The sequence below is a fragment of the Mandrillus leucophaeus genome, unplaced genomic scaffold (genome assembly GCF_000951045.1).
Source record: "Mandrillus leucophaeus isolate KB7577 unplaced genomic scaffold, Mleu.le_1.0 Scaffold100, whole genome shotgun sequence".
Taxonomy (NCBI): Eukaryota; Metazoa; Chordata; class Mammalia; order Primates; family Cercopithecidae; genus Mandrillus; species Mandrillus leucophaeus.
The window spans coordinates 6,461,234-6,486,157 of record NW_012098099.1 but is presented as its reverse complement, the minus strand read 5'-3'; the positions used below and the strand labels follow the sequence as shown (position 1 = coordinate 6,486,157).

Genomic DNA, 24,924 nt, shown 5'->3' with positions numbered 1-24,924 from the left:
CTGCTTCTCGGTAATAGCATGTTCTGCCTTGTAGTGTAGTGAGTTGGGTGAATTCACTTCTTAAGGGATGGTGTCTTAAAGTGTAAGAACCTCGTCACGGTAGTCTCCGTCAGCTCCATAGCTTCAGCAAGAGGTCCACAACCTTGGGACTTGAGTGGGAGTTCGACTGGAGTTTCCTGTTTATAGTTGGGGTTGTTAACACTTGGGATAGCTGCCCCCAGAATGGAACTCCAAGTTCCAAAACATGATTCTCCTAGAAAGTTTATCACAGAAGGTCAACCTCCTCTATAAAAGACATCCTAAATAATCATTACATAAACACTGTCTTTTTTTTTGAAGGGAATGTAATCGTATTTGAAAATATAAGATCATATTGATATTTACATCTGCTTTTATTTGTGATAAAAGGAACATTCCCTTTTATAGAAATAGATCGTTGTCAAAAGCAGAAATGTCCCTGACAAGGCAGGAAGTATAGACAAGGCAGGTTCTGGGACGATCTGGCTTCCACTTTCAAAAAGTCACAATGAAAAATGTCTCCCGATCCCTGGAGCTGGCATTCTCCAGTCATTTCCAGCCCCTTTCAGTGAGGCTAACTCTGAAATCTTGACACAAGCCTTCATGTTTATATTAGGTTTTGGATGTTAGCTCCCTTGGCTTCTGGGAGCTGACTCTGTTGAAAATTATGTTTTTCTTTTAAGGACAAAGGCCTTATTGTATGTACATGTCGTGTAGTGTAATGAGCTTTCTTTCTTTCTTTTTTTTTAATGTTAGGTAATGGGTGGTACTAACCTACGTCTGCCAAATGAGCAGTTCAAAGATCTGTAAACTGACGGGCAATTTTAAGGTTTCACGCAGGTAACTCAGCAAGAGAAAATGAGAGGGCGGGATGGGTGGCATCTTCACTGACCACAGCGTGTCCCCCAAATGCCCTGCTTCAAGGGAATAGACGTAACAGGACTCTGAGCGAGGATCTGCAGATAAGTGATGGTACCCAGAGTCACTTCAAAGAGAAGGATGGAATACAAATAATGAAGATAATGATCATCCCGTTTTAACTTACAAAAACACGCCTTTCCAAAACAACTCTTGTATTCTTAGTCACATATATAGTATTTGACCAGACAGTTTTTCATGGTTGCTAATGCTGTCGGCATAGGCCAAGCACTTTAGTTTTAGACGCTGTGTGATCAGCTGGCCACTCTGGTGGCACTGCTGGCCTCTTTGACTGTGGGTGACCTCAGGAAGGTTATTTCTAGTAGGGACAGCTTGTCCCATGGAAAGGAGGTATGAAAACTCGAAGCTGCTCTTCCATTTCTTTGGGCCTCTGTAAGAGACATTTTTAGCATCTTTTATTTTATTTATTTATTTATTTATTTAGTTATTTATTTTTGTAGAGACAGGGTCTCACTATCACCAGGGCTGGTCTCAAACTCCTGGCCTCAAGCGATCCTCCTGCCTTGGCCTCCCAAAGTGTTGGGATTACATGAGTGAGCCACCACACCTGGCCAGCATCTTGATCTTAATTGCTTCCCCCTTTCTCCTTTTAAAAACCTATTTTCTGAGGTTCCTCTTTGAGGCATGTCTATGGACTGCAGCAGTAACGTTAATGAATGACATTTTCATTCTTCGCCATGTTGATTGCTCCAGGTCTTATTAAAAGATGCTGGGGGATTCAGTTTCCATTATTTTCTAATTGAACAGAGCCATTTGTGCCAAGATACTAAAATTGCTCCCACTTTTCTCAGAGGGCAGAGGCTGCTCTGCATCAGTGGCCTGTGGGGTTTGCAGCTTCTGCCTCCAGTAAAGCCTGCCTCATTCTGTTCCTTTACCGCCCAGAAATTCATGAATTCCAGAGACACCCGCAGCCTGCTGGGTCTCTCCAGCTTTGTGGATTTATGGTGTAAAAGCAGTAGCATCAAGACATTCACATAGCCGTGTTTTTTTTGGTCTCGGGAGAACACTATTTTCCTGAATGAGAGAACATGAAAGATGAAGCAGATATTCTCCCACTTGGGAGCCACTATGCCAAAACAGTTAAGGTCTTGCCATGGGCTTGTGTTTATGCCCCTTGAGGGGAATGGGGCCCATTAGGCTTGAGTTGTGGTAATTTCCTGTTTTCAAGCACATGTGAAACAATGATTCTGATGCCCAGTGGGACCTACCAGAGGTCAGCTAGCTGCAGCTCCATTAGCACATAGATGAGGACCAGGATGAAATTCCTTGTCTCTTAGAGGTGACTCAGATCAGAAGTTGTGGAAGAGCTGGCTGTCAGGGAAGGGGGCAGGAATCTACCCTTTTTGTGCATCTCATTAGTCTGGGGTGGCTTCTGTTGGAGGAACCAGCCCTTTTCTCTCCCTGCTGGGATGTGCTGGAAATGCATGTACCAGATGGCGTTGCTTCCTTTTCATCCATGGGTGCATGTGTGTGTAGGGGAATTGTTAAAAACTGTCAATTTTTTTTCTGTTTCATGTAAACCATATACTGACCAAGGGCAAAAAAAAATTTTCTTAAATTACTTTGCATGCTAAAGGGTCATGTTATAGAAATCTGGAGTCCCCAGATTTTAGAGTTACGAAATTTTTGGTAGTTGTCTGATGTTGACCTATAGGAGCAGCAGTTTTATGTGGTTCAACCTAATGTATGCTTTGAGGACGTTTAGACTTTTGCAAGAGAGATATTTATCCTCCAGGTTATTGCAAGGGATACATTATCCTTCAGGTTATTGCAACGTACCTGAATGAGGGGATATTTAAATTCAGTGAATTTGCACTGGGTTCATAAACTAAAGCCAAAATGTGGTGGCATAGTAAAACGCCTCTCAATCTGTGAACCTCCAACTCTGAATTAATGGGCTCTTCTGTATATCCTCAAGACCCCTCTGAGGGTGGTGGGGCAGTGGGGGAGGGAGGGGAGAAGCAGCACCCAACTTAGGTGGGGAGCACATGGTAGGGGCTCTGCAGGAAATGTGGGAATGGCATTGCAGGACTGGAGTAGGCAAATGATTGATTGATGGTCATTAAACTCAGCACACTTTTATTGAGCATTTATGTTAATAATATCCTGAGGCACTGCAAGACAGGAGCAAGGCTTCTTACATGAACAGAAGGGGATTAAATTATGGTTGAGATAGTTTTGAAGTTAGATGTCTTTTATTGCTTTAAAGTTCTTTGAAAATTGATTAACTTATGCAAGCCAGAGATATTAACTCTTGTTTGAAATATTCGATTAGTCAGAGCAACCTGTTAGTCCTTGACTGTGCTAGATTTTATAGGGTTATGTATCTGTGTACACACATATATATATGTGTGTGTGTGTGTGTGTATTTATATAACATTTGGATAATGGTTTTAGTTTGGAGACTACCCTCTGTCATTAGAATCTTAGATGAAAGTGTGAATTAATGTGTGATGAAACTGATACTTGTATATATGTGCTGGGAGCCCATAGAATGAAGCCTGAACACTAGTGACAAGGGGCATGCAATTCTGTTGCCCGATGTGTTCCCTTCCCTGGGCCTCTGCCCCTTCTTCCCTCACACACTTCAGTTTGGCTACTTGTCTTCTCTCACACAGTTGTAGGTCGTTAACAAGTCAGTGGTTAGAATTTTGCCTTCAGTTTCTTCTGTTCTCCTAACAGGGGCCCAGCAGTGGTGGCTCTCAGATTTTAATGTGTGTAAGAACCACCAGGGAATTTGCTAAAAAATGCAGATTTCCTGTGTCCTGGTCCAGAGATCCTGATGGAGTAGGTCTGGCTGGCTCCTGTGCAGACCAAGGAAGCTCCATTTTTTTGTTTGAGATGGAGTCTTGCTCTATGACCCAGGCTGGAGTGCAGTGGTGTGGTCTCAGCTCGCTACAACCTCCACCTCCCGGGTTCAAGTGATACTCCTGCCTCAGCCTCCTGAGAAGCTGGGATTACAGATGCGTGCCACCATGCCCGGCTAATTTTTGTATTTTTAGTAGAGACGGGGTTTCACCATATTGGTCAGGCTGGTCTCGAACTCCAGACCTTGTGATCTGTCCGCCTCGGCCTCCCGAAGTGCTGGGATTACAGGCGTGAGCCACTGCGCCTGGCCAGAAAGCTCCATTTTTAATAAACCCTTCCCATGACTTTTATGCAGGGGCCAATTTTTGAAGCACTCTTTCCACCTGACATGTAATGGAAAGAGAAGGGTATATGAATATAAACATAAACATATGTTTATATTTAAATCTTGGTTAGGTACAGTTGAAATTCTGTTATTGGTATAAAACTTGATAATAGATCCACTATCGTTTACATAATGTTGCTTTCGTGGAACTTTTACACAATTTTCTTGCACATTAGCTATCTTTATTGAAGTGTTCTTTTCCTACTCATGTCATCTTTATCAAACCTCCTGTAGTCACCCAATCAGAATGAACTCACTTGTTCCTTGAAGACTTTATATTGGTCACTTTTTATTATAACCCTTACTCCTCTCTCCTCTACATTTTTATTAACTAGTTACATGACTTTCTCTTCTACTGGACTTGAAGCTTCTTCAGGGTAGGAATAGCATCTAATTCTTCTCATGATCAAAACATCCAGAACAGCGCCTTGCAGACTTTAAGTCTTAATAGATATTTTGCGAACAAACACTATTCATAAGCTGGGGACAGTCCAAAGTTCATTTTCCTCAAAGACACCCTGTGAGGTAGGGCCGGCATTCTTAAGAAACCAGTTTCATAGTTGAGCTCATTAAGGCTCAGAAAAGGAAAAGCAAGGCGAAAGTCCCACCACAATCAGCGAGAGTTGGAACTGCAATTCAAGTACCAGATTCCTGTCCCATCCGGGGCAGACTCCACAGAGCTCTCTTTCAGGGAATGTCACCTAACCACAAGGGTTGAGAGAATACCCCCTGGGGTCAGTGAGAGAGACCCAGCAAATAGCTTCCCTGGGGATTATGTTTTAACAGTCCTTGCAGTCCAGTTAGGTAAGGTCTTGCCTGACGCCTTTGGGTGGGAGAGGCTGACCCGCTGGGCTGCTGCCAGTCTCTTCATGGGATAGATTCCCACAGGGATACACTCTGTTTCCTGTGGTCTTTCTGGGATGGGTAGCAGCTGCAGGACGAAGCTGACATGACGTTATGTTTGTTGCTTCTTCAGCATGAGCCAACTAGATGGAGCAATCTGACACAAAACCCAGGGTTTTATGACTGACCTAGTGGGATCCAGCCGCATCTGGAGGAACCAGCCGCAAACAACGCAGAGTTGAGGGCCAGGTGAAGCGGGATCCAGCTCCCCACTTCACCCCAAAGTGACTCGTCAAAACCTCTGCAAGAAGCCGTTTCCTTCAGCTGGCAACTTAGAGCCAGCAGGTTTCTTCCTTGTGCAGAATAAAGCCATTCTGGGAAATCTTAGTTTTCCTCTCTCCCTTTTGCTGACCTGTTTGTGCCCACACCTTTCTTTCCCTGCTGAGGGAGAGTGTAAAGTCAAGTTGACCAGGCTCTGATTCCCATCACCTTCACGGAATTCTGGTCATGTTGCTGGACAATTTCCCATACTTTAAATGGGAATCCTTTAAACCTTTTTTTTTTTTTTTAAATTAGCCTGGCATTCCATTGTTCCAGGGATTCATCTCCATCCTTATTATTTTTTACCATGTTATTTTCTTTCTTTGTCATTAGCGCAGAAATTCCATGATGTCACCATTCCCCAAGTTTCGTGTCTAGTTTTTCTCAGTCTCAGCTTTTAATTCTTGAGTTCAGCCCGATACTGAAATGTACAAAAGGCATTACAGTGGGCTGGCTGTTCCTCCTCCACGCAGCATGGCTCAGACATTTGTAGGGAGGAGCTTGTCCAACTTACCTTATTTTGTTGTTGTTCTGTTTTGTTTTGTGTTAGGCTTTTAGAATCCCGAGGTCGTGGTTTTTAGTTTCGGTCTCTAGTGATAAGCAGAAAAGAGGGATGAGGAAGGGGCTTTACTGGCCCAACCAGAAACAGAAACTAAGAACCCACGACTGTATTCTCTCCCTTGGACACCTCTCAGTGTGCCACGTGGAACTGCTCTCTAGGCAAAACTGGATGATCTGGTGGACAGCTGGTGGAGACCCATCTGTGATCTTGATCAAAGGCTCAAGAGAAGGATTGCTGCGGTGAGCTAACGGGCCAGCTTGGAGCAGTGTCAAGTGTTCAGGTGGGGGTTAGTAAATATTTTTTTCCTAATGATGATGTGCTGATATAATTTAGCCTGGTGAAGATGATGCCCAGGGGAGACTTTAACAGCCTTCTAATATGTGGGAAGGAAATCTTATGTTGAAAGTACAGAGAGGAGTACTAATCCCAAAATTGCAACACATTGCTAGCTTGTTTCTCCACTGACCTCTGTCTCATACTCGCTTCCAGAGTGAGTCCCAGGATGGTTGTGGGGTCTTGGCTTCTCTACTTCTTGGCCAGTGCCTGCCTGTATGTGTAGACTCTTCCCTAGATCCTGGATCCTAGTTACCCTGCTGTAGATGAGTATCATGGTCCTAGCATTGAGCCATATTTTTTGGCATGAGACATTAAAAGAGGCCTCTGACTGTGGACTCTGTTCACTTCCAGGCTATGGCTTCAGGACTCCGTATAACAGAGAAGAAAAACTTAAGTTGAGATATTTTCCCTCTCCCTTTCTTTCTATTACTCCCAAGTGTTTAATGTCCCCACCCCCTCCCCCCACCTGCCACACACACCCATCTGCAATACTCACCCAGCCTTTGGTCACTAAGCTCTAGTGGGTTTGTGCCCTCTTGGGTGGGAACATTGGTCCTAGACCTTTTCCCTGGAATTCTTAACTCTTCTAGCCAACCAGAATTTTCCTAAACTTAAATCAAATCAGTTTTCCTCTGAGACGCAGGTTGGCAGGTGTGATAATTAGTAGTAGTGGGAGTAAGGAGTGGGCAGCAGTGGTCTAGGCAGCCTCTCTTGTGAGCCTCAAATAGTGGGTAGCAACCCTCCCATCCTGGGGTATCTTGGTTGCTAAAACACCTGGCAGAGTGGCAGGTGCTGATAGAAGGTGACCTCTGGTGGTCACTGAATTAATGTAATGATCACAGCCAGGGTAACTTACAGTTGTCTATGCACACATTTGTGTGTCTTTGTGGGTAAGGACTCATACATACGGCGCTCTCTCAGCGTTTGTGTGATGGACTTATAAGAATTCTGTTTTATTGGCTTATTTTTCTTTTTGGTGGATCTTCCTTATCTTTTCAAACTTTAAATATTGGAGGGTCCCAGGATTCAGCCAAGACGTTTTCTCTGTTTATATTCATACCCTAAGCAATTTTATACCGATCCATGGCCCAAAACCACCGGTATGCTGATAGTTTCCACATTTATGTTCCCACACCCCACCTCCAGTCCAGCTGCATCTGTCCACATGTCTACCTGGTGTCTCCACGTGGATGTTGAGTAGGCATCTCAAACTGAAAATGGCCTGAATGAGATCTCCTTTGTCACCACTCCTTAAACTTAGTCTGCTCCAGCCAGTGACATCAGCTGCATGGATCCATTTTTTAGGCCATCCATCAACCATGGGGTCCTGGATTCCTCTTTCTCTTGCATCCCAGGTTCAATTCATTAGCAGCTCTTGTCAGTATAGTCTTGAAAATATGTTGGATTATTTCTAACTACCTGTTACTGCTCTTGACTTCGGACAATATGTTATCAAGCAGTGACCATTTGAAAGTATACAGATTATTTGACTTACTTGAGCAAAATCTTCCCGTGGCTTCTCATCTCACCCGGAATCCAGTTTGAAGAATAACCACGGCCTACGCAGACCTGCACGGTGCGGCTCCAGACGCTATCTTGGCCTCAGCTCACAAAGCACCCTCCCCTCTCACTGTGCTCCAGCTGCGCACTGGGCTCCTCCTCACTCCTACAGGATACCCAACCCCCTCTCCACTGGGGTTTTGTTCTTTCCTGTGCCTGGAGCACACATATCCAATATATTTATGTATTCTCCTTCCTTCACCGAGGTATAGGAGTAAATGTCTTCTTATTAGAGGGTCTTTTCCTTTTTTTTGGTTTTTTTTTGAGACGGAGTCTTGCTCTGTCACCCAGGCTGGAGTGCAATGGCACAATCTTGACTCACTGCAACCTCTGCCTCCCGGGCTCAAGTGATTCTCCTGCCTCAGCCTCCCGAGTAGCCGGGATTACAGACACGCGCCACCAGCTAATTTTTGTATTTTCAGTAGAGATGGGGTTTCACCATGTTGCCCAGGCTGGTCTTGAACTTCTAACCACCTCTGATCCACCTGCCTCTGTCTCCCAAAGTGCTGGGATTACAGGTGTGAGCCACCACGCCTGGCCTAAAGGGTCTTTTTCTGATCACTGTCCCCAACAGCCTCACACCTTGTCATTCTGTTCCCTTATCCCGCTTCATTTTCTCAGAGCCCTCCCCAGTGCCCATGAGATCCTGCTGCTGGAACGTCAGTTCTGTGAGGACACGGCCCTCCCATGTTCATTTGTACCCTCCATACCTGGGACAATGCTGGGCTCATTCAGAGCATATTTGTTGGGCGAATTCATCTGTGCCACTGAGTTTAATTTTTTGATTTGGCAATTGGAAGATCTAACTATTTCTCTTCCCCAAAATAAATGATGAACTTTTCTTTCTACTCCAAACTTTGCTTCTTCTGTCATGATGACTTGCCCTTTTCGTAGCTTACATTATTGTGGGTATCATGTTTGATGGTGCGAAAACTAAACAAATCCACTGAAAGATGAAAAGTTGTCTCCAATGAGCACTAATGCTATCATAACAAACTGTGCAATGAGCAATATCATTCTAGAATAAAATTCTTTCCTATAGAAAACCGTTTTTGAAAAATAGATATTACCACTCATGGTGGACTTGGCAGCGTGGTAATTATTGGTTTTAGAATGTAAGTTAAATTCCAGTATGTTATGTTTTATATTTTACCTAAAACATAGATGAAAGACTAGCAAAGTGTGTTAAATATTACAGTTTCATAGAGCAAGAAAATCATGGCACAAGATAAGCACCCCTTATTTTCCTGTGATACATGTGAAACAAACTGTTCTACTCAAAAATACCAAGTGAGGTTGCTACACTTCACTTGGAGTGCACTGGAATGTCATCATAGAAGAAGATTCATTTGTGAATCGTCAGTTCCAAAATGCTGACAGATGTAGGTCAAATTCTGTCTCAGTGAGATAATTGTATAACATAACTTTGTAAAGGCTCATTTCAGTGGGCCACGTAGTGTCTAAAGAACCAAGAGACTTTGGATGATTTTTAGGAGTTTGTGGCAGTGGAATTTGGTCAAAACTGACTGTTCCCGCCTCACTTCTGAGCTTCTCTGAGCTGGTAACCGGCACTACTTGCCCCTCGTGTTGCAGCATGGGAGGTGCCTGTGCTGTGTTTATGCTTTAGTCTCTCTCCCTCTTGGATTGTAAGCTCTTCTAGGGCAGAAGATGTGTCTGATTCATATTTTCTGTTCCCATCAAAACCTGGCATAGTGCCTGGCCTGCCGCAGGGGCTCAAAAATATTAGTTAAACAGATTTGTGGATTTTTGGTCAGATAGATCTGAAATCTGCAGTGATTAACCTGCAGAAAAATCCAAGTTTATAGCCCTAATGCCACATGTTTCTAATAGCCGTTTGTTTTTCTGCAGATACTTTTGCCTTATTTTAGATATGTGAAAGCTTCTGGAAGCTGTTTTGTGATGGAACGCTTGTAAAAATTAATGATTAAGGATTCTAATTATGGTTGATATTTTCCTTTTAAAAATGGGCACATGCTGTGAATCCCTTCAGCAACGTTTATGTTGATAATGTTTTGTGTGTAATTGACCACTCTCGTTTCTTTATAACACCTTAATCTCAGAAAGGGATTATTTGCAAATCTGGCTTTCTTTGATGGTTTAATGAGTTTGCAAATGGACACTAGTGGATTAAAATTACATTCCAAACCAAGGAAATAAATCTGTGGCTTCTCCAGTTTTCTTCTGACATCTGCATGTGACCCTTGGGAAAGCTTTGGTGAAGAGAACACAGTGCTAATGGCCTTCGTGAATGAGTCAGACAAACCTTAGCTCACAGAATTGCCTTCATATGGGGGATGCTGTCCGAGGCTGACATATTCAGTTCTGCGAACTTCTAGCCAGCTAGAGAGCTCCTATTCTCTTGCTTCCCTACCTGACGTTACTTGGGCTAACTGGACAACCTCTGTAGTTGGCACCAATGTAAATACAACCTGGGAGCAGAGATCTTTCCAGCAACTGAGGTGTCACCCTGCTCTTACTGTTACCTGGAGGGAGGACTACAGGATCCAGCTCTAAAGCTGATTGGCTTTTCGTCCCTGGGGTACCTTTGAAAGGCTCTGTGATTGCCGGTGGTCAGGGTCAATTGTGCAGATGTCTTTAAGAGTGTCTCACTGGTGACCAGAAAGTTACTTTGTCAAAATGACAGATGGGCTGTGAGCGGCTCCTCCGCTCTGCCTATTCCCATGGATGTCAGCTCCATTTACTTGTCAACATCAGGTATTTTTGTAACTCCTAACAGCGCGCGGGCTTTCACGGGGCAATCCATGAAAAATCTGTTTCATTGGCTCTGTGGCTTGTTGTTGACCCACAGGAATGAGGGACACCTGAGGACCTGGTGGGTTCACTGTAGGTACGTGATCCAGGAAGGAGACATGTGCTGATTTGTGACAAGAGTGACAACCTTCCAGGGCTGGCCTCACAAAGAAGTGGTTTTGCCACCACCAATTGCCAAGGGAATCTAAGACATTTGGTTTCTGTGTTTTGTATGTGCTCACTCTTCTACCCTTGACGGAGTCATTTCTGTGCACATTTAATTTTTTTTTGTTTGTTTTTTTGAGACAGAGTCTCACTCTGTCTTCCAGGCTGGAGTGTAGCGGCGCCATCTCGGCTCACTGCAAGCTCCGCCTCCCAGATTCACGCCATTCTCCTGCTTCAGCCTCCCGAGTAGCTGGGACTGCAGGCACCCGCCACCACGCCCGGCTAATTTTTTGTACTTTTGGTAAAGACGGGGTTTCACCGTGTTAGCCAGGATGGTCTCGAACTCCTGACCTTGTGATCCGCCTTCCTCGGCCTCCCAAAGTGCTGGGATTACAGGCATGAGCTACCATGCCTGGCCTTCTGTGCATATTTAAAAGGCCCACTGAGTCATCTGTCTTTTGATACCAGACAGCCCAACTTCCTATATTGCAGTAAGTCAAGAAAGGGGCTGTCAAAATAATATCTCCAGCTATCACCTTCTTTAATGTCAGGTCTCACGCTTTCCTATGGAGTTACCTAATTTTATTACCACTTTTAAACTCTTTACTCCCACTCCCCACTGTCTCCAAAACCCCCACCAACCTGGCCAGAAGATTCTGCACTGTCCCTCTGGGACTGGAAAGCCCCACTAATGCCTTCTGAACCCCAGATCCTACAGGTACTTGGAGTTGGACCCCGAAAATGTGGTTTGTCATCTTCTACCTACTTCAAAAGAACTCACCAGAAAGGTATAAAAGTATTCATAGAATTTCATCGCCCCTTTCTTTTCTGTTTTCCTTTTGGGCAGAGGAAGAAGCAGATTTATTATTCGTCATGTGCTGAAGGGCGCCCAGCAGTGTAAAATAACCAGAGGTGTTGAAGAGGCAGCCGGGCCTCCTGCGCATAAAGCCGCACTGCTTTGCAGGGCTTCCTTCTCCCTCACCCCTGGCCTGCAAATTCTTCCCAGGAGTCTTTTGGAAGTGTTCTCTGCAGCACCCACCCCATCCCACATCCCAGCTGTTGGAGTCCCTTCTGTTAGGAAGAGAGAAGGGTTGACTGAGGCATTTGGGCCAAACAAAGGCAGGACGCCACCATGATCCCTCTCGGTTCACACACCTGGCAGAGTGAGACGCCACCTCCCTGTTGGTTTTTTGGTTTGCTCTGGGGAACTGAGCACGGTGGCAGAGCTGCATCTGTGGCAGGGTCCATGGGGCTCGATCCCTGTCTCTGTGTGTTCCCTCCATTCCTGTTACACGAATGTGCTGTTGCCAGCAGACCCTTTGCTTATACGACGTGCGGTCTAATAAAAAGCAGGCAGTGCTACTCTCTTTTGGGCTACTATTTTTATTTGGTGGTTGTTTTTTTGTGTTCTGCCATCCCTAATGTTTTGGTTCTATTTCAAAATATGATTAAACAGAATGAGGAGCCGTTTGACACTGCCCTGTTTTAAATCAGACTTCTACTTGAGCAGCCGGGACACTCTAATGGACTGTGTTTCTTTGTTCTGTGAGTTTCTTGAAAAAGCCAAAAAAAAAAAAAAAAAAAAAAAAGAGCCAGACCTAAATCCTTAAACAGAATAGGACCCAAAACAATCCCTCCAACAAACTAAAACCCATTTAAAAAAATGGAAATGTTAGGTAACATAAATATCAAAAGGGCCTCCTTATTAATCCCCCATTGCCTCTGCTGGCACGTGTCATATTTTCAAGGTATGGGATCAGGAGAACACTGTCATTTAGTGATGTATTAGGGCCATATATCATCAGAACATCGTCTTTGTAGGGGATATGGGTACTAAAAGACACGATTCTGGCCAGACAGAACCGCAGGGGGTCTTACTTCTTTCCTCCACCCCCCTGCCTTTTTCTTTAATCTCCCTCTGTTTTGTGTTGCAGAGAAGTGAATTTCTTCATGGGATATGACTTGTTGCAAAATAATCGGGGGGCCCCAGTGGGCTTCATAAAGTCTTTTTAAATGGCCGGGCTTCAAGGGCAGCTTTGTTCGGGGTTTGCACTGTGAGTTGGGCTGGAGGAGGCGGTGTTTGCCAGGGCCTGGGTCTCTGGGGTAAAGACTCGTTGAGCCTAGACGGGAGGGAAAAAGAATAACACTCCCAGATGGAGCGCAATGAATTGCGTGATGTTCTTGCAAGACAGTTTAACATTAAGTCTCCAAAATTACGGCTGTGAGATGCTGCAAGTCTCCCAGGAGAGTACACCCTTCTGCTCAAATCAAAGAAGAAATGAGAGGACTGGGCAGGTTCGGGTCCAGGTTGTGGTCAGCCTTGCAAAGGACCAGGTACTCAGAGACTGGGACTTGTTTTGAGTTTTTAAGTCAGAGACTTAATCTGTCTTTCCTAAAAGGCACTATTTTTACTTGTGTGTTCCAAATGCAACCGTAAAGCACCAAGGTTTATAAAGGTCTGAGAATGGGGTGCTTAACAAAGGCAAACATTTAAATTCTTAGCTGCAAGGGGAAGGTGGCTCACTTAGCCTCTAAATGAAGCTGTATAGCATAGTGATGAAATCATAGGATTTGATATCGGCGTCCTGGGTTTGAATCTCTGCCCTGGCTAGCTATGTAAACCTGGGTGAGCCGTTTAACCGCTCCGTGCCTCAGTTTACTTACCTATAAGATGGGGTGGGAGGTAAATCAGTACCTTCTTCAGGCTTGTTTGCAAGGGTTAAATGACAAAATACACAAAACATGTTCAGCATGGAGGGGCATACAATAGATTTTCTATAAATGTCAGGTGTTATTCTTCTTAATAGTTCAGCAACCTGCCTGGAAAACAGTATGTTACTTCATTGTTTGGTTAGAGATGGATCAGCTTTGTTTGTGGCCCTGACTATGGAAGGGATTTGCAAAAGCAGTGGAGGTTGGAGTTGCAGAAAGGTCTGGAAATGCCACTTTATGTTAAAGGCGTGAGGTATATTGTGCAAAGGCTACAGTTGACACCTCCCATCTCTTGGACTAAACTCAGTTGGGAAAGAGGTCTTGGGGGAAACCACTTATTTCATCTGGGGAGTTTGGGTCCTTTTCCCTTTCAGCTTCATGTTCTTCATCTTAGAAATGGATTTCTTCATGTTGTCTTTCTATTTTTTTCCCAAGTTCTGTTGAGTTGAGAGACATGACCCAGAGCCTTGGACTTGTACACTTACGGTTTGTGGCTGACCAAACTGCCTTTTATTTTTTTCTTCCAGATGTTTCTATGTAAGAGTTATAAGGAAGTCAATTTTACTATCAGTAATGAAGAATGAACAAGCAAAAGCTTAATTAAAGTAATAAATTATCAATCAATTTTAATACTGCCATTGGCAACCACTGGGCTATCTCAGGGCCCCCCTACCCATGCTCCATTATTATTTTCCGAGAGACTGAGAACAGATTTTGTCCAAAGGGGACAGGCTGGAGCAGGTACAAGCTTGCATTCTCTCCTCTGTGAGTTCATGCTCACTTGCTCAGGATTTCCTCTGACCGAATGTTCTAGAGAGGTCATCACTTCATTTTACCATTTCCAATGATCAGAACTGCTGATAAGCAGTGAAATCTCACTGGGTGCAGTGGCTCACAGCTATAATCCCAGCACTTTGGGAGGCTGAGGTAGAGGATTACTTGAACCCAGGAGTTTGAGACCGGACTGGGAAACATAGTGAGGCCTTATCTCTACAAATAAATAAAAATAAAAATAAATTAGCCAGGAGTGGTGTTGCATTCCTGTAGTCCCAGCTACTTCTGGAGGCTGAGATGGGAGATCGTTTGACTTTAGGAGGTTGAGGCTGCAGTGAGCCATGATTGTGCCACTGCATTCCAACCTGGGTGATGGAGCAAGACCCTGTCTCAAAGAAAAGCAATGAAATCTGGCCCCTTTGGGTCTTTGGTTGCTGCCAACACACTTCTTTTTTCAGCTTTTGTTTCCATCTCTTCATTCTAGAACCTTGAACCTTGAAGGCTTTGAGTCTGGTCTGCTTGCTCAAGTCCTGGGTAATCCCTTCCTTCCATGGCACCTTTCATAGGTTACCTCGTACCAGGTGGCCTGTCCAGAAAATCTGCAGACTAGCTTAACTTACATACTAGTCTATTTCTAAAATCTCAACAGCTTATTGGAGCTAACCTAATTTGGATATGACACTCCTGTACATTTTAGTGCTGTGTGCCTTTACAAACTAACCTTCCCAGCTGGTCCCATAAGCCAGGCTGGGAATTGGGTTCTGTTCCTGGGTTCACTGCTTGCTGCCTCTTTGAGGGATCTGAGACAGCCTCATTGTGTGCCATTTCTCCATCTGCAAATCTTAATAAACCTGTGAGGATTAATGAAATAATGTCTACAGAGATCTTTAGAAGAAAGTGCTATGTAAACCTGAAGTATTATTCTTCTGTTTATGAGAAGTGGTATAATATTGCCTGGGAGAAATCGTGACCTGTGTTCAAAAGTGCTAAAAATTTTCCTTTGGCTCTTTGAGATCTGGAATTGGGTTACAATGGGGATACTTCAAGGGAAGTTGATCTCTTTGACTTCATACAGAGAGAGACTAGAAATTCCAATGAGAATATACACACTGATGTGGGATCAGCTTCCCCTGCTCCCTCCTCCTTGGGACACTTGAAACAAGACATCCATATTCCTAACAACAAATTCCTATTTGAGCCATCTTGAGACTCTCCACATGGAACACCATTGTGTAAGTTCTCTGATAATAAAAATTTGAGTAAGCATCAAAGTGTCCTATTTGTGCTCAGCAACGATGATGGCTTTTGAATCAAGGTGAAGTTCTCTTTCGTGCTTCTCACTGTGCCAGAAGTCACACCGTCGTGTTTGTGTGATCTGCTGATGTCTGTTGTCTTATTTTCCCCAAGAGCTTGTAGGTTTCTGGAGACTAGGAACCTTGCTGCATGATTTCTGTCTCTCTCCCGCAGCACTGAGTATAGTGATACGTGTGCCAAGGATTTGTGTTTCAGCTTTGAAGCCTCCATTGCTAAGCAACTTTTCCTCTCAGAGTCACCAGGGTGGGGCATCTATCCCAAGAAATTGGCTATTTGGGATGAATGTGGGTCTATCCCCAGGGATATTTGTATTTTGGTGGAGAATTCTTGAAGGTAGCAAAATCTGTAAGCTCTTCCCCAAAAAAGACTACCGCGATGGAATAACGGGACTCTGCTGCTTCCTGGCCCATGTGCTTCATTGACATATTGAGTATTGTTCACTCGGGCAGAAAAAAATACCACAACCTCACAGCCTTCTTGGTTTCCTGAAAAAGGATCTGTCACTTTGAATTTGCTAGTTTGCCAAATGACAGCTGTTTGCTTCCCAGGCAGGCTTTGCTGTCATCAGAGACAGGGATGGAGGGAAAATAATGCCATCATCTAGGGGAAGGGTCTTGTGTGGATCTGCCACCTTCACAGCATGGCTGACCAAATGGACCATCAGCAGGCAGGCACGAGGTCTTTTCATTTTCATTCTTATTTCGAGAGATTTGTGATGGTGTTTCATAGTCTAAAAATAAAGGATCTGCCAGCAGACACGTCTCCCTCCACTACCCTTATCATACTAGCTGCTGTATTTTCCTCTTCAGATTTTGATTATTTTTTATTATAAATGAAAGGTCAAAGAATACTTTTCGTATTCCATAATAGGATTGGTTCTGGAAGAATCTTTGAAAAAAAAATATGTTCAAGACATTGGGGCTTGGAATAGAACAGAAGCATCTCAAAAGCGTGTTTTTCTGGTCGACGAAAGCACACGGGAACGTTTCACGGCGGTGCTCTGCTATCTTCTCTCTACACCTCCGCCCTATGCTCATGGGAAAGTTCATGTCCCTCCCCACCAGACATTGGGAAATACTCCCAAGGCGGCGCTGGCGGTCTCAGGGCTGCAATTCCTGAGACCGGGCACTCTGTGCTGCCATCTCGTGGCAGATCTCAGACACAGCAAGCTGACTGCCGGAATCCTGTTTGAACTTGGCTTGCGGCGGGAGCTGTGGTTTGGCTCACATCCTTATAGAGCTTTGTTGCCAGTCATGTTGATTTTTAAAAAATGTTTTACTCCCTATGCCCGCCTTTTAGTTTTTCATGTTGGCACTTCATTTAATATGCCTCCAGAGGCTACGTTTTGGGTTTTGATGTATTTGATCAATGTTAGAGAATCGGTTAACTATCTTCCTTAAAGGAGGCAGTAATGCAGACAGACGCTTTTGACAACAGGTAGACCGCTGGCTGGCAACCCTAGAAAGAGGGACTCACGGGAGACTGAGAGTGAAAGATGCGGTGGGGTTTATTGCTCTTATTCATTGGTTAGGGTTTTTTTTTTTTTTAAGAGTATTCTGACCTTTTCCTTGAGTGTATTTTTGCCACCATTTCTCTTGTTTAGATTCGGAGAGACTCAAACCCAAGCTGGGATTTGGGGAAAAGTGTTTGAGGATGCCAGTCTGGCTTTCAGAGGCATGATAGTCTCATCCCTGTTGCTATCCAAATTGGAACAACTTTCTTTGTTACCAGCAAACAGCTGGTGTCTGCAAACCTTCCCGTGGTTGGCCATGACACAGGCCCCTGGAGTTGCTCTGCTCTAGTTAAGAGAGTTCCTGTCTGGAGCCACCAGGAAGGCACCAATCTCCCCTGCAGCCTGAGGGCAGGAACATTATTTTGTTCTCTTCTGCATCCTGAATGCCTGGGAAGTAGCAAAGTGTGGCATTTAAATGACAGACCTCTATTTGTATTCCAGATCTGTCTCTTGGGTGACCCTGGGCAAATTTCCTAACCTTGATCCCTCCTCTGTAAGATGGCCATCATGAGGAATTTTTGGTGGAAAAACTGCACGTAAGATTCTTAGCACAGAGCCTGAACATGCAGAGAACGAGTTCAGTAAGTGTGAGCCCGTATTAGAAAATGTTTCTTGAATGAAGATGTGAACGGAATGAGCCCTGACCTCGAGTCACAGTGGTGACACGTAGTGCATGTGGGGATGAGGCAGCCCAGGGGTGAGGCAGTCCTGAAGGCATGGCTTTGCGTGGGTCACTTCTCACCAGAGTTACTGGCTCGAGGACAAGTGTTTTTGTCTCTTGGCAAAATTGGGAAAGCGAATGGAGTGGTCTTAATTAACCTGTGTTTGAATTTACTCTGTAGCTGCTGGACTCAATTAAGGAAATGGAGGAATCAGGCTCTCACCAGCAATTCCCTGAGCTTTTAAATTTTCTTCTTGGAAGGCCTGGGATTCCAAAGACATACTCCACATTCACACCAATCAGACACCAGGGCAGTGATCAGATATGGCAGTTCCGTACCAATGTGACCGTTGATAGAATATTTAAAAACTCCCAGTGGAATAAGAGGGGGAAAATCCCACTAAATCTACAGCTAAGGTTTAGACTTGTTCTATGTGTGTGTACCAAAAAAAAAAAAAAAAAAAAAAGCCAGATGTGAATCTACAAACCATCTGGTTGGAATAACTTTTGTGCTGGACTGTAATTACAAGCTATTTATTATGAATCTTGGGATCCTGTTATGGATTTTGACTGGCTCCCAGGTTTCTAAGTCAGCAAAGAGTTCCTATATTTAAGTGAGTGTGTGCCTTCCTATTTATCAGATCCCAGATTGTGTCTTCACTTTGACTGCCCTGAGAGCTTTGAACTGTCTGTATCTGAAGATTCTTCCCTTCAGAAAGGAGATGCGCTTGGGAGTGGCCCTTGGCTAAGGCTGCAGCCAAGTTTGCTGAATGCATAAAGCCATAAAGTCCTGGTAGCAGAAGCTCTTTAATGAAGTTTCTTTCACAATTTTCCTGGGGTAGGAGAGTCGGGATAAAATATAGCTTGCAAGAACTACGCTTTTCAAAACGAAGTCTCTGTCGACAACGCCAAGCAGCATACATACCTGGTGGTTATCCTTGATGACTTTGGTGGGAGTTGGGGGAGATTATTAATTTTTTTAAAAAATGTCTCTTTAATTTGAAGGGTGACCATTACATTGTATGACCTTTGTAGTTTAAGCAAAAATTATAAAAATCAATCTAAGGGCCGTGCCTTAGAGTTAGCCTTGATGCCACCATTGTCATGGAGAAGAGGGGGTGAGGGAAGGAGTTCTGGGGAGCATGGGGCCAGCATGCTTGGCTTCAGATTATAGGTCTGCTGTTCACAAAGGGACTGTGGACAGCTCCTTATCCCGGCTCAGCCCCGGCAGCCACAGAAATACTCTCCCCTGACAGCAGTGGTTCTCAGCCCTAGCTGAACACTGGAATTACCTGGGAGCTTGAACAAATACCCATGCCTGGTCCTTAGATTAACCAGATCTGAGCTGCAGGGGGTGGGAAACCACGGCAGTCTTTGTTAAGAATCCCACAGGGGGTTCTAATGTGCAGCTAACGATGAGGGTCACTGTCTTACAGGATTTTAGGAGTAAATGAGGTCAGTCCCTTGAGAGCATGTACCATATAACAGATCCCAAAAAAGGAAAGAGAGAAAGAGAGAGAGAGAGAGAGACTGGATGACTCAGGTCACCCTCCCGTCATAAGGACAACCAGTAAATGAGAAAACAAAGCAGCAGCAGCAGCCCCTGCAGGTGTGGGGTGCAGGTGGCTGTGGATTGATGTCCTTTCTCTGGGTGTTGGACAAGTCCTGGGACAGTTTCAGGAACATTCACCACATTCATCCCAGCGTTCCTTAGCTGAAATGAGCATCGTTTTCTATGTGTGCCATTCGGCGGACAAGTTTGAGCAACGCCTGTTGTGGCTCATTATTTCTATGCCTCAGTTGCCCTTGCAAAAGCCACGAGGGCAGGGAAATAACAGGACTGATGTGGAGACAGCTGCGGGCAAGGCAAGGCCCAACCCTCCCCCGTAGAACTCACTCTCAGGCAGTTGGGACTGTGAGTCGGAGGGAGTGGGGTTCTGGGACTCACAGACGTTCTCATCTTTGAAAGGAGAGGGGATGGCAACCTGGATTTATTTTAGAATTAGACCCTGGGAGCATCTTACGCTCTGGAACTCCCAGGAAATTTCAGGGCAGCATAGAAGGTGACACGTTTTATTTTGGAACTGCCTTGGGGTTGGACTGTGGTGCATGAGCTTTGCTTGGGTTCCCAGACTCCAACACAGACACACACACACACACACGCACGCAAACACATACGTACACACACACAAGCTTGCAGGCACTTATGCATATGCACATGCACACACACACTCCTGCAGGCTCGCATGTGTCTCCTTGGTTCTGAGCAAGAAATGGTGAGATCTTCTTAGTCTCGTGACATGGAGGCGTACTGGGTACACTTGAGAATCTTCTCAAATTTGTTGTCAGGGCTGAGTTTGGATTTCTTCTTTATTAATACATATTCAAAGAGAGTTCTAGGTTTACTTCAAGGTGAGCAGAGCCGGCCAGTTGCTCCTCTCCAACCTGCCCCCAAATGAGGCACTGGTAGTGCTTGCTGTCATCCAGGGAAGGGCATAGGTGTGCACACATTTATGTCTTCATCTCGAGCTCCATCCCTCCCACTGGAATGCTGGGTAATCTTGGAAAAGTCAGCTGCCTTCTCTGAGCAGCAGTTTTCTTGTTTGCAATATGGGGATAATGATACTGACCTCACAGAATTTTGGTGAGAATGAAAGCCACGGCACCTAGCATGTGGTCACCACTTGGTAAATCTCACATTTTGTTGAATTTTTTGAGACAGTATTTTTGGTTCAGGTGCATACAATCCATATATGAACAGGCATATCCATCACGTTTGTATCTTCTTTAAGACATTTTAACAGCTAACCTTTCAGGAAGAAATCAAAGATGCAAATGTTCACCACACGTTCATTAGCATAAGTGCTAATATAACGCGGCTGTCCCACAGCTATAAAGCACTGACGTCCGTGTCTCTGCTTGGCATGGAGAATATTATTTTTTCTTTTACCAAGCTGATCCAATACTCAACTTTGTCATTATTTGAGTTGGAACTTTAGATTGCTGCATTTTAATGCACTCTACTATTAAGGATTGTTGGACAGTCATGTGAAAATATTTTTGTTCTCACGATGCAGTCCTGGCCCAGGTAGCCCAACAGGCAAAATATGGTTTACACAAATATTATCGTTTCTGCAGCGTGTACTAAAAAGAAACCTTAGAATCTGAAGGAGCGGGAGAGAACTTCTCCCTTGGCAATCGGTTATCTAGGTGAAGTTGGCTTTTTAAAGAAGGAACTTTTCATCTCCTCTCATCTGACTCTGATCTCCAAAGTCCTGTGTTCCTGGATGGGCGTTTCTGTTTCAGAGACAGCAAAATCCTATTTGCTCTCACAGCGTTTTCTTGCCAAGTGAAGGCAAGATAAGAGGGGGGCTGGGAAAACCTCCGTGGTGTGTTAGGATTTGGGGAATTCTGTTTGATGTTTATTTCAAATGTCTCGTGTCTCTTTTTGCCTAGAACAAGGAAGTGACATGTAAGAGAGAGAAGTGCCCCGTGCTGTCCCGAGACTGTGCCCTGGCCGTCAAGCAGAGGGGAGCCTGTTGTGAACAGTGCAAAGGTGATTGATGTCTTGGCCGTCTTCTCTCCTGGCTGCTGCTTCAGGCATTTTTATTTCTCTTTCTCTCACCTTTCTTTTCACTCAGTTCTTGGCTGGGGTGCACATGGGTGGGGAGGAGAAGTAGGGTGTGTGTGCGTGTGTGTGTTTGTGTATGTGTGTGTGTCTGGGGCTGGGAGGAAGGGGACTGTCCTGGAGGAGGGATGAAAGTATGTGAGCATCTGCATATTTGGTTTATTTTCTAAGGCAGGTTGTTAAAATGTTGTAGCAAAGAGGCAACCACCATGCCCCTGCATATTTGTACACACGCACATGAGCATATTTTGTCAACAAGTTTCAACACTCAGTTTTTCCAGGCTCCACACTCACCCTGCCCACCTCTCCTGGAGAAGTCTTTATGCCTGTATTTTATCATTTTGGTCCTCATTAAAATTTTCCTTTCCTTTCAAATTAGATCTAAGTCTCTCCGCCTGTCTTGGAAGCATCTCTAACGTCTTCTTAATCCAGCCTCATTTTCCATCGCCCTCCAGCCCCATGCTCCGTTAGGAATGTGCTGTTCCTGCTCTCACCTCTCTCTTGGCCTTAGTGCGGGTCCTTTTTCCCAACCTGTCCGGGTGCTGCCTGTGTTCAAGGTGCCCAGCCCTTATCTGCCACGATCCCCTTTAGATTTCTATGGCGTCCAGAAGCCCACATGGATACCGCAGTGGTGTGATTTTCCCTCTCTGTGGTTTCATGTAGATCGTCAGCTCCCTGGGGATTTCACACCGTCAATACGTCAACAGGGCTTCACAGTGTGGGGCCACGCAGGAGGCAGCATTAGCCCAGTGTTCAGGTGTGGGCTCTGGAGTCACCCTGCCGAGTCCCAATCCAAGTGTACTGGCTGGCAGAATGTTTCCCAAATTTCACGTCTACGTGGAAGCTCAGAATGTGGCCTTGTTTGGAACTAGGCCCTTTGCAGGTATATTAATTAAGATGAAGTCATACTGAATTTGGGTGGCCCCAAATCCAATGTGATGCACAAAGAGTGGCAGAAGCTGGCGTGATGCTGCCACCAGCCTAGGATCACCCAGGGCCGCCAGGGTCTAGCAACGGCAAGGAGTGATTCTTCCCAAGTGCCTTCGGAGGGAGCATGCCCTGCCGACACCTTGATCTTAGACTTATAGTCTCCAGAACTGTGAGACAATCAATGCCTATTGTCTTAAGCCTTGGGAAACTCATCCACCACATTTCCATGTGAGCAGGGGGAGACATGGATCCTCTCTTGATCTCATCACCTCATTTGTTAAGTGAGGACAGCAGGTTGGGCATGGTGACTCACACTTGTAATCCCAGCACTTTGGGAGGCTGAGGCGGGCAGATTACTTTAGGTCAGGAGTTCAAGACCAGCCTGGCCAACATGATGAAACCCCATCCCTACTAAAAATATAAAAGCCAGGGGTGGTGGTGGGTGCCTGTAATCCCAGCTACTGGGGAGGCTGAAGCAGGAGAATCACTTGAATGCAGGAGGCAGAGGTTCCAGTGTGCCAAGATTGCACCACTGCACTCCAGTCTGGGTGACAAAGCAAGACTCCATCTCAAAAAACAAAATAAAAAAAACAAAGAATGAGGACAATTGTGTTGGAGGGACTAACATGGAAAGATGCATTCACCGTACTGCATGTCAACATCTCTCAGGTAATGGAAGTATAACTGGTGCCCTTCGCATGCTTGACAGGCTTTCGGTTTGCTTCTCCACGATTGGTCGTGCAGAGGGGAGCTTTTTCATGCTGTAGTGTGTAGCCTTCTTTCCTTCTTGACCTGCTAGTTCCTTTATCACCACCCTTTCCTCGTCATATCTTAATATTTCAAAGGAAAGAGATACCCAAGACAAACACATTTCCTGAACATTCTGTTTGAGCTTAAGATGATAAGCCTCTTCTAACCAAACTGGACCCAAGGATAGGCCAGCGAGTGCAGTGTCCTGAGTTCTCTTTCTGATGGAAATTCCAAGGCATTTGGGGGAGGGGGGCAAGAATCCTGCCCTGCCCTAAGGTGGACCTTCATGAGAGGGACTTCTGAATGGGTGATAGGGTTTGGCTTTGTGTCCCCACCCAAATCTCTTCTTGAATTGTAATCCCTGTAATCCCCATATGTCAAGGGAGGAGACCAGGTGGAGGTAATTGAATCATGGGGGTGGTTTTCCCCTATGCTGTTCTCATGCTGTTCACAAGACCTGATGGTTTTATAAGGGGCTTTTCCCCCTTTGCTTGGCACTTCTCCTTCCTGCCACCTTGTGAAGCAGGTACCTTGCTTCCCCTTCACCTTTTGCCATGATTGTAAGTTTCCTGAGGCCTCTCCAGCCATGCTGAGCTATGAGTCAATTAAACCTCTTTACTTTAAAAATTACCCAGTTAGGCTGGGCGCGGTGGCTCAAGCCTGTAATCCCAGCACTTTGGGAGGCCGAGACGGGCAGATCACGAGGTCAGGAGATCGAGACCATCCTGGCTAACACGGTGAAACCCTGTCTCTACTAAAAAATACAAAAAACTACCCGGCGAGGTGGCGGGCGCCTGTAGTCCCAGCTACTCGGGAGGCTGAGGCAGGAGAATGGTCTAAACCCGGGAGGCGGAGCTTGCAGTGAGCTGAGATCCGGCCACTGCACCCCAGCCTGGGTGACAGAGCAAGACTCTGTCTCAAAAAAAAAAAAAAAATTACCCAGTCTTGGGCAGTTCTATGTAGCAGTGTGAAAATGAACTAATACAGTGAGTCTGACTTTTCAGGGGCCTTAGGGTGGATGTTAATATGCACCCTTTGTTTTCTCTCTTTCTACCTCATAATACAGTGCTTGTCTCAAGGGTTTTAAGGGACACAGTCCTGTTCACTCTTAAATACTGGAGACCCTCAGTATTTTGGTGAAGTTTTTTTTTTTTTTTTTGGAATTGCAACTTATGCTTATAGGAGAAGCCTCAAAAAATAGTCTAAACTGTGAAAAAGCGGGAAAAAAATATAATCTCACCATCCAGAAATAACAATTGTTATCATTTATTTATTTCCGTATTTTCCCATGTAAAAGTGTTTACAGGGTTGATATTTTACTACTCATATTGGATTATTTATATTTTTTCCTACTTAAACATTAGGGCATAACATCTCTGTTATTTGGACGTATTATCCTTAATAGATGGATAAGATTCTGTTGTAAGAGTGTACCAAAGTTCATTTGATCATTTCTGACCATATCTTTGGGCAGTTAGGTTGTACCTTGGGTTTTAGCTTTGAATGTGAATAAAGGCAAGAAGCTAAAACCAAAGAGCCTTGTGTAGTAAAGGAATAAGGACTGGAGGGAGACCCTTGGGAGGACATTCCCAAGGCCCCTCAGATCTGACTGTTAACCCAACCTGGGTTTGGCCTCCCAAGGAATCCCAGTAAACTTCTCCGTAACTCTTTTGCATTCTGCATTCATATAGGGGAAAACAACAACAAATCAGTGGGTAGCAGAAATTCTGAGACAGCAGTAGCAGCTGCATTTCTGATAAGTCCTCTAACAAGAGCCTGCATGCTCATGCTGAAGCTTTTGACTGTTCTTGCTCAATGAGAGTGGTTTAGCGAGGAATCATAGTAATGCAGAAGTTAGCTGATAATACTTTATAACTAAATCATGTCTAGGCATGATTGCCTCAGGGTCAATGAATTTATATATATTATATAT

General features: G+C 44.8%; 1 protein-coding gene across 1 annotated transcript in view; it reads left to right on the top strand.

Annotated features, from left to right (window-relative positions):
* Positions 1 to 24,924, top strand: part of BMPER (BMP binding endothelial regulator) — a 260,618-nt gene that overhangs the window by 11,013 nt on the left and 224,681 nt on the right. Inside the window, exon 3 of the mRNA XM_011973136.1 lies at positions 21,140 to 21,239. Coding sequence (XP_011828526.1) covers positions 21,140 to 21,239 — 100 coding nt within the window. The remainder of the gene's footprint in view (positions 1 to 21,139; positions 21,240 to 24,924) is intronic.